The sequence below is a fragment of the Crinia signifera genome, chromosome 1 (assembly GCF_055691185.1).
Source record: "Crinia signifera chromosome 1, ASM5569118v1, whole genome shotgun sequence".
NCBI lineage: Eukaryota > Metazoa > Chordata > Amphibia > Anura > Myobatrachidae > Crinia > Crinia signifera.
This window is the reverse complement of record NC_139217.1, coordinates 350715396-350730401: the sequence shown is the minus strand read 5'-3', so window position 1 is coordinate 350730401 and position 15006 is coordinate 350715396. Positions and strand designations below refer to the sequence as shown.

Genomic DNA, 15006 nt, shown 5'->3' with positions numbered 1-15006 from the left:
GCCAAATCCCGTCCAGAACTGTTCACCGCTATCATTCGGGAAATAGGGGCGTATTATGGGCGTCATGCGGAATGACACATGGGCGTAGTTTCAAAGTGGGCAAAACGGGGCGGAAACATGGGCGGACACGGGGGAGTACACTTATGTTGGGGGGCGTACATTCGGAAACCACTCCGAATGCACGCGATCAAAAAGGGCTGAAATGTGCGGTGTCCACAAGTGTACTATTGCTTTGCGGACACCACTCGTTCATGCGGTAGGCGAACGTACGCCTAATGACTACAACCATTAACACCTGAACCCAATAGAATCTACTCCTTTACTCATTACTCACTAATAGGCCGCTTGTCAGTGCTTTAATAGAAACCATTGCACTTACATTGCTGTAAGGGTTAATGTGTGCTATGCATGTGTTAGGCATGCTTGTAAGGATATATTGGAATCTAATTGATTCCAATTCCAAATAAGCTGTTTTTTATGAGGGTAGGTAATTGAATAAGTGGGTCATGTGATGTATTGCAGAAGATACTTCATAGTGGGTTGTTTGGCGTAAATCCTCCGCTTACGTGCGGTAGCACCGCTTGGCTCCCGGTCGGATGCGGTATTCCCGAGCATACTCTGTAATACTCTGTAATACCGTGCAGAATCGGAGTGTTTCTCCCGCACACGCATGGTTTGTATGTCGTCCGTAAACACGCCCTGTTCTTAAAGAGTGAGTCCGTCCGAATGCGGAGGACACGTGGGCGTTTCTACGGACGATGGCCGCATGCGGAAAAACACCGTGGCGTGCGGACCGCTCCGTAAGAATGCGGGAATTTCCGCACAGATCAGAATAAAGGCCACAGTACGGTTCCTGCCGCACGGTGAAATCCCGTACGGCCAGGGAGCCGTGCCGCACTCAGCAGTTGTGAATGGACACTATTGTGTCCATTCACACGGGACGGCCACGGCCCGGCCGCACGGCTGCAGCCGGATCCCCCCACTGGAAGGGACGGCTGCCGGGCTGTGGCCATCCCTGCCATTATAAAATTCTGAGTGCGGCGCGGCTCCCTGACCGTACGGGATTTCACCGTGCGGCAGGAACCGTACTGTGTGAAACAGCCCTGAGTAACGGAATATCGGCCTGTGTCTCTGCGGTAGCCATCAGAATGAATGTGCACTCGGGTGAGTTTCAGTGTATTAATGCAATTTTTGCTTATTTTCTACTTCAGCAGCAAATTGCGAAGAATAAGATATACTGTATATCAGGCAATTCTGAGTGGGATGTGGTAAAACAACGGGCCAAGGGTCCAGTGGTTTCCATCTGTGCATGCACCTGCGAAGCACTGATTCGTGTCTCGATGGTTGCTGACAAGGTGTGTGTACTGTAGATGAAAATTGTATATAGGGTCCGATTCTGGTTCTGCACCAATGGTCGGGGTTGGCACATGCGCATTTCTGCGAGTTTCTCACTCACCGTGCAGTTCGCAGAGGGGAGGGACGGGAACAGTGGTGGTGCTGAACCATGGCAACACGGGCAGGCCAAAGCGGCTGATATCACATGAGGTCAGACGCCCACCCTGTCTCCGTCCTGGCAGTCACAAATATAAGTCAGTCCTCTTGCTTGGTTCCACATCCCCTTGCAAGGTTGCAAGTGGATAGGGGGGGGGTTGGGGCGATGCACTTGACGGTGGCATCACAGGAACTCAGTAAGCTTTGCAGCTTACGGAGTCAATCAACATGACCCACATAGTTTTCCATGGGTATAACTTAGGGAGAGCTGGGTGTGTGGCTAGCTTTTAGGGGCATGTCATGGGTGTGTCAATGTCACTATGTCTACTATCATGGTCCATCAACATTCTTTGCCTTCCATTGACAGGTGCATTTTCCAAAGTTGTGGGTGATCGGTGTATGCAGTGGCGTTTTTTACCTATGGGCTGCAGCCTCCCCCCCCCCCCCTCCCCAGGTAAAACCCGCCTCTGTTCTCTGCCTAAGTGTAGCCAGATACAGTTTGTGAGACTGCTCTGGCTTCACTGTGAATGGCAGTGACTTCCTATTGGAAGTCCGACCTGCCAGTCACCCAAGGCAGTCTCATTGGAAGGTGTTCCCTCCCCCTGGGATGCCTCTATATGGGCTGCTGAGCTGCGGCTATAAAAACTGGGTTCTGCACATGCGCAGTATGAGGGCGATACTGCGCATGCGCCGTACCCTGACTATGCCTCTGGGAACTGCTGCAAAAGCACCCCAGAGAGGCTGGGGGCCAGTGCATGCTCAGAACAGAAGAAGCTACAGCGCATGCACTGGCCCTGAGGCTGGAGGGGGGGGGGGCATCACAGCAGCCCCCTCCTCCACAGAGGTAAGAGCCATCGCTGATTAATAGTAATAGTGCATTGGTCACCTTTTAGCTCCCTATGAGCTCAGCTAGAGATACTCATAAGAATCACCTGGCCAAATATAATAGGATGTGAGAATCAGAAAGTCAGAGAGTTTTATAAAGCAGCAATCAATTACATGGCAAAATCAACCTGTTTTTTTCAGTGTAAATGATCGCTGCTTTAAAAAAATGGGAAAAGTCAATCCAGATCACAGTGCAGCATAAAAGGGTTACTTCCACCCTCCACCCATTCACTTCAATGGAAAAGTCGTCACTAGGAGATGCTCTCGGGGGGCTCAGGCCCACGCCTCTGGTGACATCACCCTTCCGGCATTATGCTGGATCGGGATGCCAGTCAGGGCCGGCACTACCCGCTCAGCACAGCCTGCAAAGCGGGTAGGCACCATCCCTTATAGGCGCTTCTTCCCCTCCTTTAACACTGTAGCTGCTGGCTGGTGCAGCCTGTCAAAGCATATGACAGGTAGTGGCGCCAGCAGCAGGCTTAGCGTATCAGACAGGCAGCCGGGCAGAAGCTGTCCCAGTCCCACGCTGCTGAGTGGCGCTCCCCCCTCCTGTCCGGCGGACCTTTTTGGGTCAGTGCTGGGGGCCTTGGGATTCCTTTCCCCCTGTTAAAGCTGGGCCTAGGACATCATGACGCTCTCGGAAGGCATGCATGTCTACAGGGGGGAAGAGCCGGCGGTGATTTTGTTTGTTTGCAGGCACTGTTTGTGTGACAGTGTGTATTACAAAGGTGTGTGCCACTGTAAATAAAAGGGGCAATTACCCAGGGCCAGAATGGGGGGGCCACTATAATAGACACAGGGCCTTCCCCCTACATGAGGTGAGAGGCACTGTCTGTATTAACACAGACTTGACAAAGGGACTCCCAAAATTAAGAACATGGAGAAACACTTATAGGAATGGAAGGGCATTTTGTGGGCACAACTCTGAGCATTATATGCAAACAACACTACAGTATGGTTGACAATATGGCTAAGGGTGCTACTCTAGGCATTATGCATAACTCACTACTCTGGGCATTATGCGCAGGGCCGACAATAGAAATCTTGGTGCCCCATACACTGATATCTCTGGGGCCCCCATACCTCCCCATATATCATCACTGTGTCGCAACACTGCACTCCTGTGAGCTGTCGTCTCCCAGCTGCTTTAGGCACTAATGGGTGTGGGTAAGGAGCGTGTGGTGATGGGCTGTGAGCAAGAAGGTGGGAGTAGCGTGTGTGGGGTGACAGGATGAGTGGGGACAAGGAGAATGGGGTGACGGGCTGGGAGTAGGAAGGTGGGGGTAGCATTTGTGGGGTGTCAGGATGAGTGGGGATAAGGAGCATGGGATGACAGGCTGTGAGCAGGAAGGTAGGTGTATTGTGTGTGGGGTGATGGTATGAGTAGGGACAAGGAGTGTGGGGTGACGGGCTGTGAGCAAGAAGGTGGGGGTAGTGCATGTGGGGTGAGAGGATGAGTGGGGACAAGGAATGTGGGGTGACAGACTGTGGCCTGTGTCAGGTATAGAGAGCATGGGTGGGGAGAAAAAAATATACTCAATAGAAATGGATATGCGCTGGTAAAAGGTATGCACTGTAACTGACCAGCTCTCTCCGCTGGGTCCTGACAGCTGACAGCAGTCCATCTTGTTCATTGAGCATGAAGATGCAGGACTCGAGAGGTGAAGCTGCTGGCAGGTCACTGTGACTTGTCCTGCCGGTCCATGTGGCACAAGGTACCTCCCCCTATTGCGTGTAGGCGCCGGAGGCCGCATCTCAGTGCAGGATAAGTGGCGGGCATTGGACTCGGAGACTGCCAGTGCAGAGCCCTTAGCAGCCACATGTCCCTGCTCCGGCCATTACCCTCTGCCGTCTTACCCACTCGCTGTGGGCAAACAAAAGTGGCTGGCAACGCACAATATGCTCTGGGGCCCCTCAGATCACTGAGGCCCGTCACAACGGTCCCCCTTGACCCCTCCCGGTTGCCGGGCTTGATTATGCGTAACTGTCACTACTCTGGGCATTATGCGTAACTGTCACTTCTCTGGGCATTATGCGTAACTGTCACTTCTCTGGGCATTATGCGCAACTGTCACTTCTCTGGGCATTATGCGTAACTGTCACTTCTCTGGGCATTATGCGCAACTGTCACTTCTCTGGGCATTATGCGTAACTGTCACTACTCTGGGCATTATGCGTAACTGTCACTTCTCTGGGCATTATGCGTAACTGTCACTTCTCTGGGCATTATGTGTAACTGTCACTTCTCTGGGCATTATGCGTAACTGTCACTTCTCTGGGCATTATGCGTAACTGACACTACTCTGGGCATTATGCGTAACTGTCACTTCTCTGGGCATTATGCGTAACTGACACTACTCTGGGCATTATGCATAAGCAGCACTACCCTGGCCATTTTATATAAGCAGGGCTACTCTGGGCATTATATGTTTAAGTGTCTTTACAGTGGGCATTATGCATAATTGTCGCTAGTCTGGGCTTTACGACACTGCTGTGTGCATTTGTAGTGTCGCTAGTATGTTCACTATGCGCAAGGGGCATGTGTAAGCACCGCTTCTCTGGGCATTATGTGAAAGCTGTGTTACTGTGGACATTATGCATAAACACCGCTATTGTTGGCATTATGTGTATGCGGCGCTACTGTGGGAAATATTTGTAATCACACTATTATTGGCATTATGTAAAAGGGCACTATTCTGGGCATTATGTGTATACAGCACTAGCCTGGGCATTAGGTGTAAACTGCACTAGCCTGGCCATTATGTGTAAGTAACATTCTTGTGCATTATGTGTAGGTGGCACTACTGTGGGCATTACTCTGAGGCACTACATGTGGTATAATGTGAATAAGATTGTGCTACTGTTTGGTGTAATTTGAGAACAGATTCCTTGTGAGAACATAACTCATTTTTTATGGCACATGCCTCTAGCGTGCACTCTTTTATAAGGTATGGGAGGGCGCAAATTTAGAGTTTGCAGGTAGGCGCCGAACACCCTAGTACCGGCCCTGATGCCGGTCTAAAAGGGGCCACAAGCCGGGTCGCACCCAGCTTGGATCCGAGTCTTAAATTGCAGGTTCGACCCGGCTTGCTGGTATAAAAGTGGTATCAGCTGGCAAATTCCCTGCTTTTTACCATGGTCGGGGCACATACACACTATTTTCAAGTTAATGTGCTTTCCCGTGTAAAACACTGGGATTTTTTTGCCAGTGTAAAATTGGAATCTTTTAAGCTCGGTGAAGTGATAAAGTGTCTGGTTTTTATCACCGGCCAATCAGCTCCTACCTGTCATTTTTCAAACCAAGCCTGTAACTTAACAGAGAGGAGCTGATTGGCTGGTGATAAAAACCAAAAACTTTATCACTTCACCAAGCTTAATAAATCTGCTTGGTGAAGCTTTCTTATAATTGTATAGATTCCGTTGGTGGTCTAATACTGTAGCACCATACTGTGCTTATTAGTTGCGAGTTTGTATATCCATCATCCGCTCAATAGTTCGACAAGGTAAGCAATTTTCCTATTGAAGTCACATTACAAGTGGAAACAAGTAGTAATAGAACAGCCGCTCCACTAGGGACGCTGGATTTCATGTAACGTTTCTTTAAGTGGCCATATTGATTGACTATTTGATTGTCCAATAGACAGCGGGACATCGACAAAACTCAACCAATCAGAGTAGTTTCCGTAGCTGTTCTGCTTGTTGGTTGGCTGCTATCATGTAATATAAAAGTACTGCGCCCAGAAGGCCGTCTCTTTTACTTCCCGGAGTCCTTGTGCGAGGTATGTGAGGCCTAGTAGTAGGAGCCGGTGAGCGGCTGTACGGCCTTCAGTACAGCACTGCGCACATACTCTGGGATTACGTGTACTCGGGTGTCCGGTGCTATGCTGCCCCGCTGGCAGCGTACGCCGTGTGCGGGAAGAGTAGCCCCGGTGTAAGTGGTTCCCGCACATGCTCCAGGTCTGCCATGCTTCTGCCGCGCCAGCTTCCCGGCCCGGCCAGTGATCAGCCTCCCGTCCTGCACTGTGGTGTCAGCCTAGTGATTTACGTTTTCTTTAATAAACATACGTCTGTCTGCTTCTAGCTGTCCTTTTATCTAAATCTATAGTAATTAAGGATTAATAAATCTAACTTGCACGTCTGGCTTCTCTTTTGGGGTTTTGAAACGCCAAAATTGGAGGTACGGTGTATGTTAGCAGCAGCTATCGTTGATGACTTCTAGAACTGGTAGAAAGTCCCCCGTTTATCGGGATCCATCTTAATGAGAACAGCCCCCTTCCATCTTTTTTGCTCAGTAAATTTAAGCTTGGTACTCGCCAGTGTGTGGGGATAGATACATCTGCTAAAGTAATCTAGTGGAAATAAAATTGTAAAATACATTAGCAAAAGTGTGAATAGGATTTCCATTTCAGGAATTTTACAATATAACTTCTGGCTCCTGTCACTTGTGGTTTTAATAGTTTGGGTTACTTCTAGTATCTCACACTTGCTCAGTGCATGTTTTCCATTAATTCAGGTAGCTGTTGAATCCTTTAATTACAAAGTTGCTTTAGGTTTAAAGCCTAATGTAAAATAGTATAAAAATAACTTGTAAAATTATAAGCATTTCTTAAAATTACTGGGGCAGATGTATTAAGCCTTAACAAGAGATAAATGCAAGGATGATAGAGATAAACGTCCAGCCAATCACCTGCTAACTGCCTGGTACATGCTGTGTTTGAAAAAAGTCAGTAAGGAGCTGGATGTTTATCTCTGCCCCGATGTGTCTTAAAAAAACAATGTCCTGGTTGTATGATTAAAGTTATTATAAAATTCAGTTACTGTGACAGCCTATCCAGAAAGTAAAAAAATGTGTACAGCTGGTACAGACTGGCAGCTAAGTTAGTTAGTTCCCTCATCTAAAATTGCATGCTGTGTCTTGTCTCATTTCATGTAATTTTATTCAACTTTGTAGTTTAGTGTAAATGGATGCTTTGCCTAATGGATTATAACCTGTAACAAATGCCACAACGTTTCACACCACTTTCTTGGTGTGTATTAGACTAGTAATTAATGTATTCTTGTCACACAGGATCATCAGTCTTTAAACCCTTTTTGTGGCAATCCTTGGAAGCACTGACAAGATGCCCAGGGAAGACAGGGCTACGTGGAAGTCCAACTATTTCCTGAAAATCATTGTAAGTTTCTAAAAAAAATAAAAATAAAAAAATGGTTGTGTATGTTACTGTATCACATGTATATTAATATAAGCTATAGTTTAATACAACAGTTAACTATTTTATTAATAGCAATTCTTCATTCACTATAACAACTTTTGGACTTTTTCATATCCTGGCATATCTGTATTGTAACTTTCTGCTAAAATTAAACTAGGTTCCTGACTACTTGTGAAACCCTGACCAAACATTGGGAATAGAGTTTGCTGGGACATCTGGACAAAGTGTTTTGATAATGCATCCTCCTATTACGTCTAATGAGTTTTTAAAACCCAACATATGTTTTTGTGCAGTTAATTCTAAACTATGGCTGGGGCCACATATAAACGACTAAGCCGGGCCTCATTGGCTGTAAGGAGGCTGTGTGGGGTCACACAGCATTGTGGCCGGATCCTGCAGAACAGGGTCTGGCCACTGCCGACCGAATTTCTCAAGGGGGACACAGTGCATGAACACATACATTCAAATGTATGTGTTCGCCCTGAAATCGTCGTCCTGTCCAGCTATTAGGACCTGGTGTTTGTATCCCTGCTGCACATGTGTGGGCGGCTGCATAGCTTTTCTGCAGGCACCTTCTGGCCAAGTGGGTCCCACTGAACGGGACCTGCTTGGCTGCTATGTGTGGCCATACACGCTGCGATAGCAGCCTGCAATGCACGTTCCTGCGGGCATTGCAGTTACAAAAAGTATGTGCTGCACATACTTTTTTACTGCTTTCGGTTCGCATCACACACACATTGCATGCAAAACGCATGCCGTGCGATGTGATCTAGCCCATATTCTCACAGCGTGTATGGGCACCTTTAGTCTGTTATGACCTATATTCTGCCTTATGGGAACAGGATAACTGCTTTGTAATTTAGCAACTGCTCATGTCTTTATTTTCTTACAGCAATTGCTGGATGATTTCCCAAAATGCTTCATCGTGGGGGCGGACAATGTTGGTTCGAAGCAAATGCAACAGATCCGTATGTCCCTGCGAGGGAAAGCCGTTGTGTTGATGGGGAAGAACACAATGATGCGCAAAGCTATCCGTGGACATTTGGAGAATAACTCTGCTCTGGAGAAGTGAGTGATGCTTTATAAGGTGTATTTGTATGCTTTTGATTTCTACAAGCCATCATTTCTTTTCTAATTTTTTTTTTGTGGACAGGCTTCTGCCTCACATCAAAGGAAATGTGGGATTTGTTTTTACGAAGGAGGATCTGACGGAAGTTCGAGACATGTTGTTAGCAAACAAGGTGACTAGATGTGTGCTGTTTTGTCAATTAAGGACAAAATTTTGCATTATACCTGAAGGTTTTACCTGCTTAGATTTTATTTTCCCATATTTCTTATAACTTGCTGCCTAACTTGGTACCAGGTAAAGCCTTTGTCTTGAGGCGCATACACACGGGGCGATTTTGTGTAATATCGTTGGAAATATGGTCGCTGAGTGACCATATTGCCCGCGATGGGAGTGTGCACTGGCGATATATCGCCGGGTGCGCGCTCCCGTTTTTACCCCTGTAGTGATCGCTGGTCGCAGGAACATGCTCCTGCGACCAACTGATTACCTCTGCGGTTCCCACTGCAGTTTTTTTCATCAGCGACCATCTCTGGTCGCTGATTAACAGGAGACAGAGCAATATATTGCTGAGCAATATATCTCCCCCGTGTGTACTGGGCTCTACAGTACATTGTTAGCAGGTGCAACTACATTCGTAGTGGAAATGATAAAGTAATTAACAAACCCCCTCAATCATATTCCGTTCTGCCAGGTAGCCATTATTTCTGTAATGTATTTTTACAGGAGTCAACTGTATGTTCTAGAGTAATTGCAGTTTTCTTAATGTTCAAAAATGTTTACACTAATCTGACCTTTTATTAGGTGCCCGCCTCTGCTCGTGCAGGTGCCATTGCACCTTGTGGGGTCACTGTGCCTGCTCAGAATACGGGTTTGGGCCCTGAGAAGACTTCCTTCTTCCAGGCTTTAGGAATCACTACAAAAATCTCCAGAGGAACTATTGAAATTTTGGTAAGTGGCTGAAGTTAATGGCTTGTAAGTGCTTGTCAAATTTTTTTTTTTATTATTTAAAGTACTTCATTGATCAGTTCTTGTGTTTGGCTGTATTTTAGTGTTTATCAGTAATTACTGTTTTATCCCTTTAGAGCGATGTACAATTGATTAAGACTGGAGATAAAGTAGGTGCCAGTGAAGCCACTCTCCTGAACATGCTGAACATCTCTCCCTTCTCCTTTGGTTTGATCATCCAACAAGTCTATGATAACGGCAGCATTTATAGTCCGGAAGTTTTGGATATTACTGAAGATACCCTAAGAATTCGCTTTTTGGAGGTATGGCTCTGATAAAAGTTAAAGCTTCCTGCCTTGAACATGGACAGTTTTGTCAGCTAGGCATGAATTAAAACCGGTTGCAACATGTTAAATTAATATTATTATTTTTTTAGGGTGTGCGCAATGTGGCCAGCGTTTGTTTACAAATTGGTTATCCCACTGTTGCCTCTGTGCCCCACACAATCATCAATGGGTACAAGCGTGTTCTAGCTCTTGCATTGGAAACAGACTACAGCTTCCCATTGGCAGACAAGGTAAGCTTTAAGTGACTAATGGCTGATGCATTTCATGTTATCACTAACATGTTTGTGCAAGGCCACAATTAAGCATTAAATATCAGACTAGAAAATGGACAAATCTATAGTATCATTTTGAACTATATAGGAGAATGTCATTCCTTGTCAAATAAACATTGACTTTAATAAGTCAGTTAATAGCTTCCTTAGTTTAATTATATTAATAAAGTTGAATATAAATACTTGGCACTATATTAGTCGGTCAGCAATGTTAGTTGAAGAGTTTGATAATGCCTCAGTGGTTTTTAAAGTGTCATCAGGAGACAGGACAAATTCTTTTAGTTGGAGTTAAAAGCTTGACTGAGACATCTATAAGAGGTATCCATAGTACATTAGGCTTCCATAAGGTCACTTAACTTCATCGTCATTCTTGACCATCAAATAAGCAAGCCACCGTTTCTTGTTATACTCTACATATATTTAGTAGCTTGTGTCAACTGGAGTTTTGTAAAGGTGCCCATACACGTTACAATTATTGTATACAATATCGCATCTCATCGAATGTCGGTTTTGCGATGAGATGAGATCTAGTTCAAAAAGTATGTGCTGCACATACTTTTTGTACTAGATCTCATCTGATCTCATCGCAAAACCGATATGCAATGAGATGCGATATTGTATACAATAATTGTGACGTGTATGGGCACCGTTACTCATACTGTAGATGTTGTAGCCTTTAGAAAACGTTATTTCAATCAATAAGATATAAAAGCATGACTGTGTATTGTGACTGGCTGAAACAACCATTGGAAAGATTTCAGACTCAATTATAGTCGTCTTGCATTGTGAACATCAAATTAATTTCAGATATATCTTTACTGCCCATTCTTAAAGTTTGAGAGGTATGAGGATTTGGTTCTCATATGGGTGTTGTAGACTGCCTCTATCTTTCAGTCGATTGACTAAGGCAGTGGTTCCCAACCCTGGTGTACGAATTCCAGGTCACCCAGGAGGTGCACTCATTACTCATACACATTTTAAAAGATCTACAGGTGGAGCTAATTATGTCACTTGTGATTCTGTGTGGAGACATGGAAAATGTGCACTGTTGGGGGTACTTGAGGACCAGGGTTGGGAACAAGGCACCAACTCAATCATAGGGTCCGTCCCCATGCACTGTGGCTAAAAAAATAGCACTGTACCTAAACATCGAAGTCTAGCTTGCGACAACAAAGTAATTCTGTTTTACAATCTACATGTGCTAATAAAACAGCTATATTATAGGTAACATGTAGATATTGTCAAAGTAATTAAGAATTTATATTTCAAATCTGGTGTTAGGCTAATTTTTAGGTTTTCCCTCATTGTTTTTAAAAGTAGGTTCTGATTTTTTATTTTTTTTGTAAACTATGAACCCATTCTCCTCCCATTTTTACATTTTGACAAACATGCAACATTAGTAGACTAATGACTAATTTGTAACTTATCAATGCGCTTTGATATAATCCTGATCAATTTCAGTTTACATTTGTAAATATTTTTTTAGTAATTTTTAGATTTTACAGTTTGTAATTTTATTAGACTACATATACACTCCATATTCCAGTTTTGAACAATCTGAGCTGGTGAAGTCACATTTTAAGTGTTGATTTAACACCGAATGACCCTGAACTATACATTGTAATACCCCAGGTATAATGACTTTACTAATGTAGAATAGTGCCACTGCATTTCCCTTTCTTAAGGTGCATACACATGGGCTATAATCGCTGGCAATATGGTCGCTGTGCGACCATATTGCCAGCGATTGGAGTGTGCACCGGAGATAAATCGCCGGGTGCGCGCTCCGTTTTTAGCCCCCTTATGATCGCTGGTCACGGGCACTAGCTCCTGCGACCAGCTGATTCCCTCTGTGGCTCGCCCGGCAGAGGTTCCCTTTCATCAGCGACCATCTCTGGTCGCTGATGAAAAGGAGACACTGAGCAATATATTGCCCCCGTGTGTACACCGCTTTAGAAATAAAATGTATCATGTGAGTGAAAGTCTATTTGTAATTTGCCGAAGTTGAGTTCACCTTCAGCCATTTCTGGTATACAGAGTTCACCTTGGTCATTTTTATTAGGTTAAGCAGTGCTTTTTCATAGCCATGCTTGGATCTTGTGTGCTCCACGTTCTAAAAGAGGGCTATTAAGGCTTACAACAGTAATCTTGTTGGCAGAAAACTGTTATGCCAATCTAATGAAAATGTAGATACACTAGAATTGTGAAAGTTCTCACTAAGATTCTTCTTGCAGGTCAAGGCTTTCCTGGCAGACCCAACGGCCTTCGTTGTTGCTGCTCCTGTTGTGGAGGCTGCGGCTCCTACTGCTGCTGCGCCCCAGAAGGAGGAAAAGCCAGAGGAGTCCGAAGAATCGGATGACGATATGGGATTTGGTCTCTTTGATTAAGCCTGTTATTGGTGTAATAGTTCAAATAAACTTGTACACCTTGCAACCCCTAATTTTTGTTTGTGTGAATAAATGCAGCTCATATTGATTCTCTGCATTGTAGCAAATGCATATTTAAATGCTTGATTCATTTGTGAAATCATGCTTTGTAACTGATACTTTAGGCATTGATGGCTCAGGTGAGTGGCAGGAACATTGGTGCAAGGTAAGCATAAAGTGGAATAAAAAAAGCTGCTGTAAAATGAAAACTGGTCGTAAACAAACTCACAATTTTCTAGCAGTTATTTTTTAACTTGTGCCACACCATTAAAAAAAAAATGCCAAGGCATGTCCCCCTGGAGGGGGGGGGGGGGGGGGAGAGAGAGAGAGGAGGAATCATACCACTTTCAGACTGAAATGCCAGGTCGGACCTGGGATCTTGGGTCTGGCACTTTCATACTAAGCCCGGGTTGCCCAATATACAGAGCATATAATTTAGGTTTGGTGCTTATACACTGCATGTTGACCCCAAAATGACTGCGGTTTCTAGTATGACCTTAAAGGGGTAATATCGGCACCCATAGTAAAAAAAAAAAAACCGCTGGCCTCCACAGGAAAAATAAAATAACAAATTGACTACTACCCAATACTGTAACATTGAGCAGCAGGCAGGAACAAGCAGGGCCGGATTATAATGGAGGCACAAGGGGTCAGTGCCCCTGGGCCCCCCACTAGCTAGGGGCCCCCTGTGGTTGTCATGTATTTTTCAAAAAAAAAAAAATATTTTTTTTTAGCTAAAGGTTTTGTGCATGGGAGTGGGGTAGAACTGCAGCTTCACCTAACTGCCAATGTGACAATGATTAATGGTGCTGAGCATCAGGAGCCAAGGCACACTGATTGCACAAGTGTGCAGTGCATTACTGGGAGTTGACTAAGTCCCATGACACTTTAAACCAGAGGGCAGAGGCTGAGAGGTTTGTGCTGAGCTCTAATTGGTGGAGCTCATTACATGCCCATGGAGAACAGCAGCAGAAGCTTAGTCATGGGAGGGTTTTTAGCACTAGGACTGTGAGGTCTCCTATAGAGTAAGGTGCAGAGGGACAAACACAGGCTTTTCATATGGTATGTATTTATGTGTGTGTGTGTGTGTGTATATATATATATGTGTGTGTGTGTGTGTATATATATATATATATATATATATATATATATATATATATATATATATATATATATATATATATATATATATATATATATATATATATATATATGCAGTTACCATTGACCAAGTTTATACTGCCTTTACTCCGTGTTTTGACAGTGTAATATTCTCTTATGCAGTGTGCGGCCAGTAATGACAAGTGCAAGGGGGCCCCCTGGCTAAAGTACCCCGGGCCCCCCAAAGGCTTAATCTGGCACTGGGAACAAGTAGATGCTTGTGGACAGAAGGGTTTGGATGTTGATTGGAAGCTACCTGTGTGACCCATGTCACATGGCTGCTACTCCATGGCATAGGTCAAGGCATGACTGAGCCCCACCCTGCCTAAGTCCACAGTTCATTTTGATGGTGCCAGCAGATCTGTCTAATGGCACACCTTACAACTGGTCATCGCACACCTGTTGAAAAAGCCTGCTCTAGCAAAATACTACCCACTAGTACTTAATAAATACTAGTAACCATGCTAGGACATTCTACTGAGCCATTTCTATAAACTTAAACATTTATGCAAATTATATTTATGTTGAAAATAGTTCATTAAATTCATGTAATTCAATTACATTAGATGTCAGCTTAAGTTGGGAGCAGAAACCGCTGTCTGAACAAAATTCTGGTAATGGATAAAGGCACATGACAATCATTTACTCCCAAATGCTGGAAAATGGACAAAGTGATTTGATTAACAAAAATTGATTTAACCATTGTCTATTTTCCAGCATGTTAGATTCTCCTGTTATCATACATTACCAGATATTGGTCCAGACAGAAAGATATGAATGAAAACTTGAGGTGTACTTAGCTTTGAACCTGATTCAGACCACACTGCTAATGTGAGAATTGCAGTGGACTATGAGGAGAAAGCTGCCGCACAGACAAAATGCTCGTGGCTGAATTTCTATGCACTTGCAAATTCATACACAAATCGTTATTGTCATCTGCAAATGTGAGTGGCTTCTGATCACCACTTCCAGCCTGGCTCAATTGCAGATTATCACTGATGCCACAGGCCCTTCCAAACATCTGGTTTTTCTGGCACCCAGAAAACGGCAGGCTTATGCAGGGTACACACCAAAACTATTTTGGCACAATCCCATCAATCTGGTTCCAATTCAGACTGATTGGATGCAGATTTGGTCAAAATCGTTTGGTTGGATCTGAATTGGATCCAAATCAGATCCTACCTGCTGCAGGTTGGA

At 44.6% G+C, this 15006-nt stretch overlaps 1 protein-coding gene across 2 annotated transcripts; it reads left to right on the top strand.

The window, feature by feature from the left end:
• Window positions 1-6015: 6015 nt before the first annotated feature.
• Window positions 6016-12662, top strand: RPLP0 (ribosomal protein lateral stalk subunit P0). 2 transcript variants are annotated; one of them, XM_083147122.1, is made up of 8 exons: window positions 6016-6155; window positions 7445-7550; window positions 8482-8657; window positions 8743-8830; window positions 9460-9606; window positions 9741-9926; window positions 10040-10180; window positions 12457-12662. In XM_083147122.1, exons 2-8 carry the CDS (start codon window positions 7497-7499, stop codon window positions 12607-12609), a joined length of 945 nt encoding a protein of 314 aa, XP_083003248.1. In that variant the 5' UTR covers window positions 6016-6155; window positions 7445-7496; the 3' UTR covers window positions 12610-12662. The 2 variants fall into 2 exon arrangements, with proteins under 2 accessions (XP_083003248.1, XP_083003258.1); XM_083147132.1 differs by lacking the exon at window positions 6016-6155 and adding an exon at window positions 6285-6307.
• The last annotated feature ends 2344 nt before the right edge of the window (window positions 12663-15006 follow it).

Bases quoted from the DNA above. Each gene is read 5' to 3' on its own strand.
- RPLP0 (XM_083147122.1), top strand. From the start codon at position 7,497: ATGCCCAGGGAAGACAGGGCTACGTGGAAGTCCAACTATTTCCTGAAA. The intron at 8,658-8,742 runs GTGAGTGATGCT...TTTTGTGGACAG, and splicing joins AATAACTCTGCTCTGGAGAA to GCTTCTGCCTCACATCAAAG. The intron at 9,607-9,740 runs GTAAGTGGCTGA...TTATCCCTTTAG, and splicing joins GAGGAACTATTGAAATTTTG to AGCGATGTACAATTGATTAA.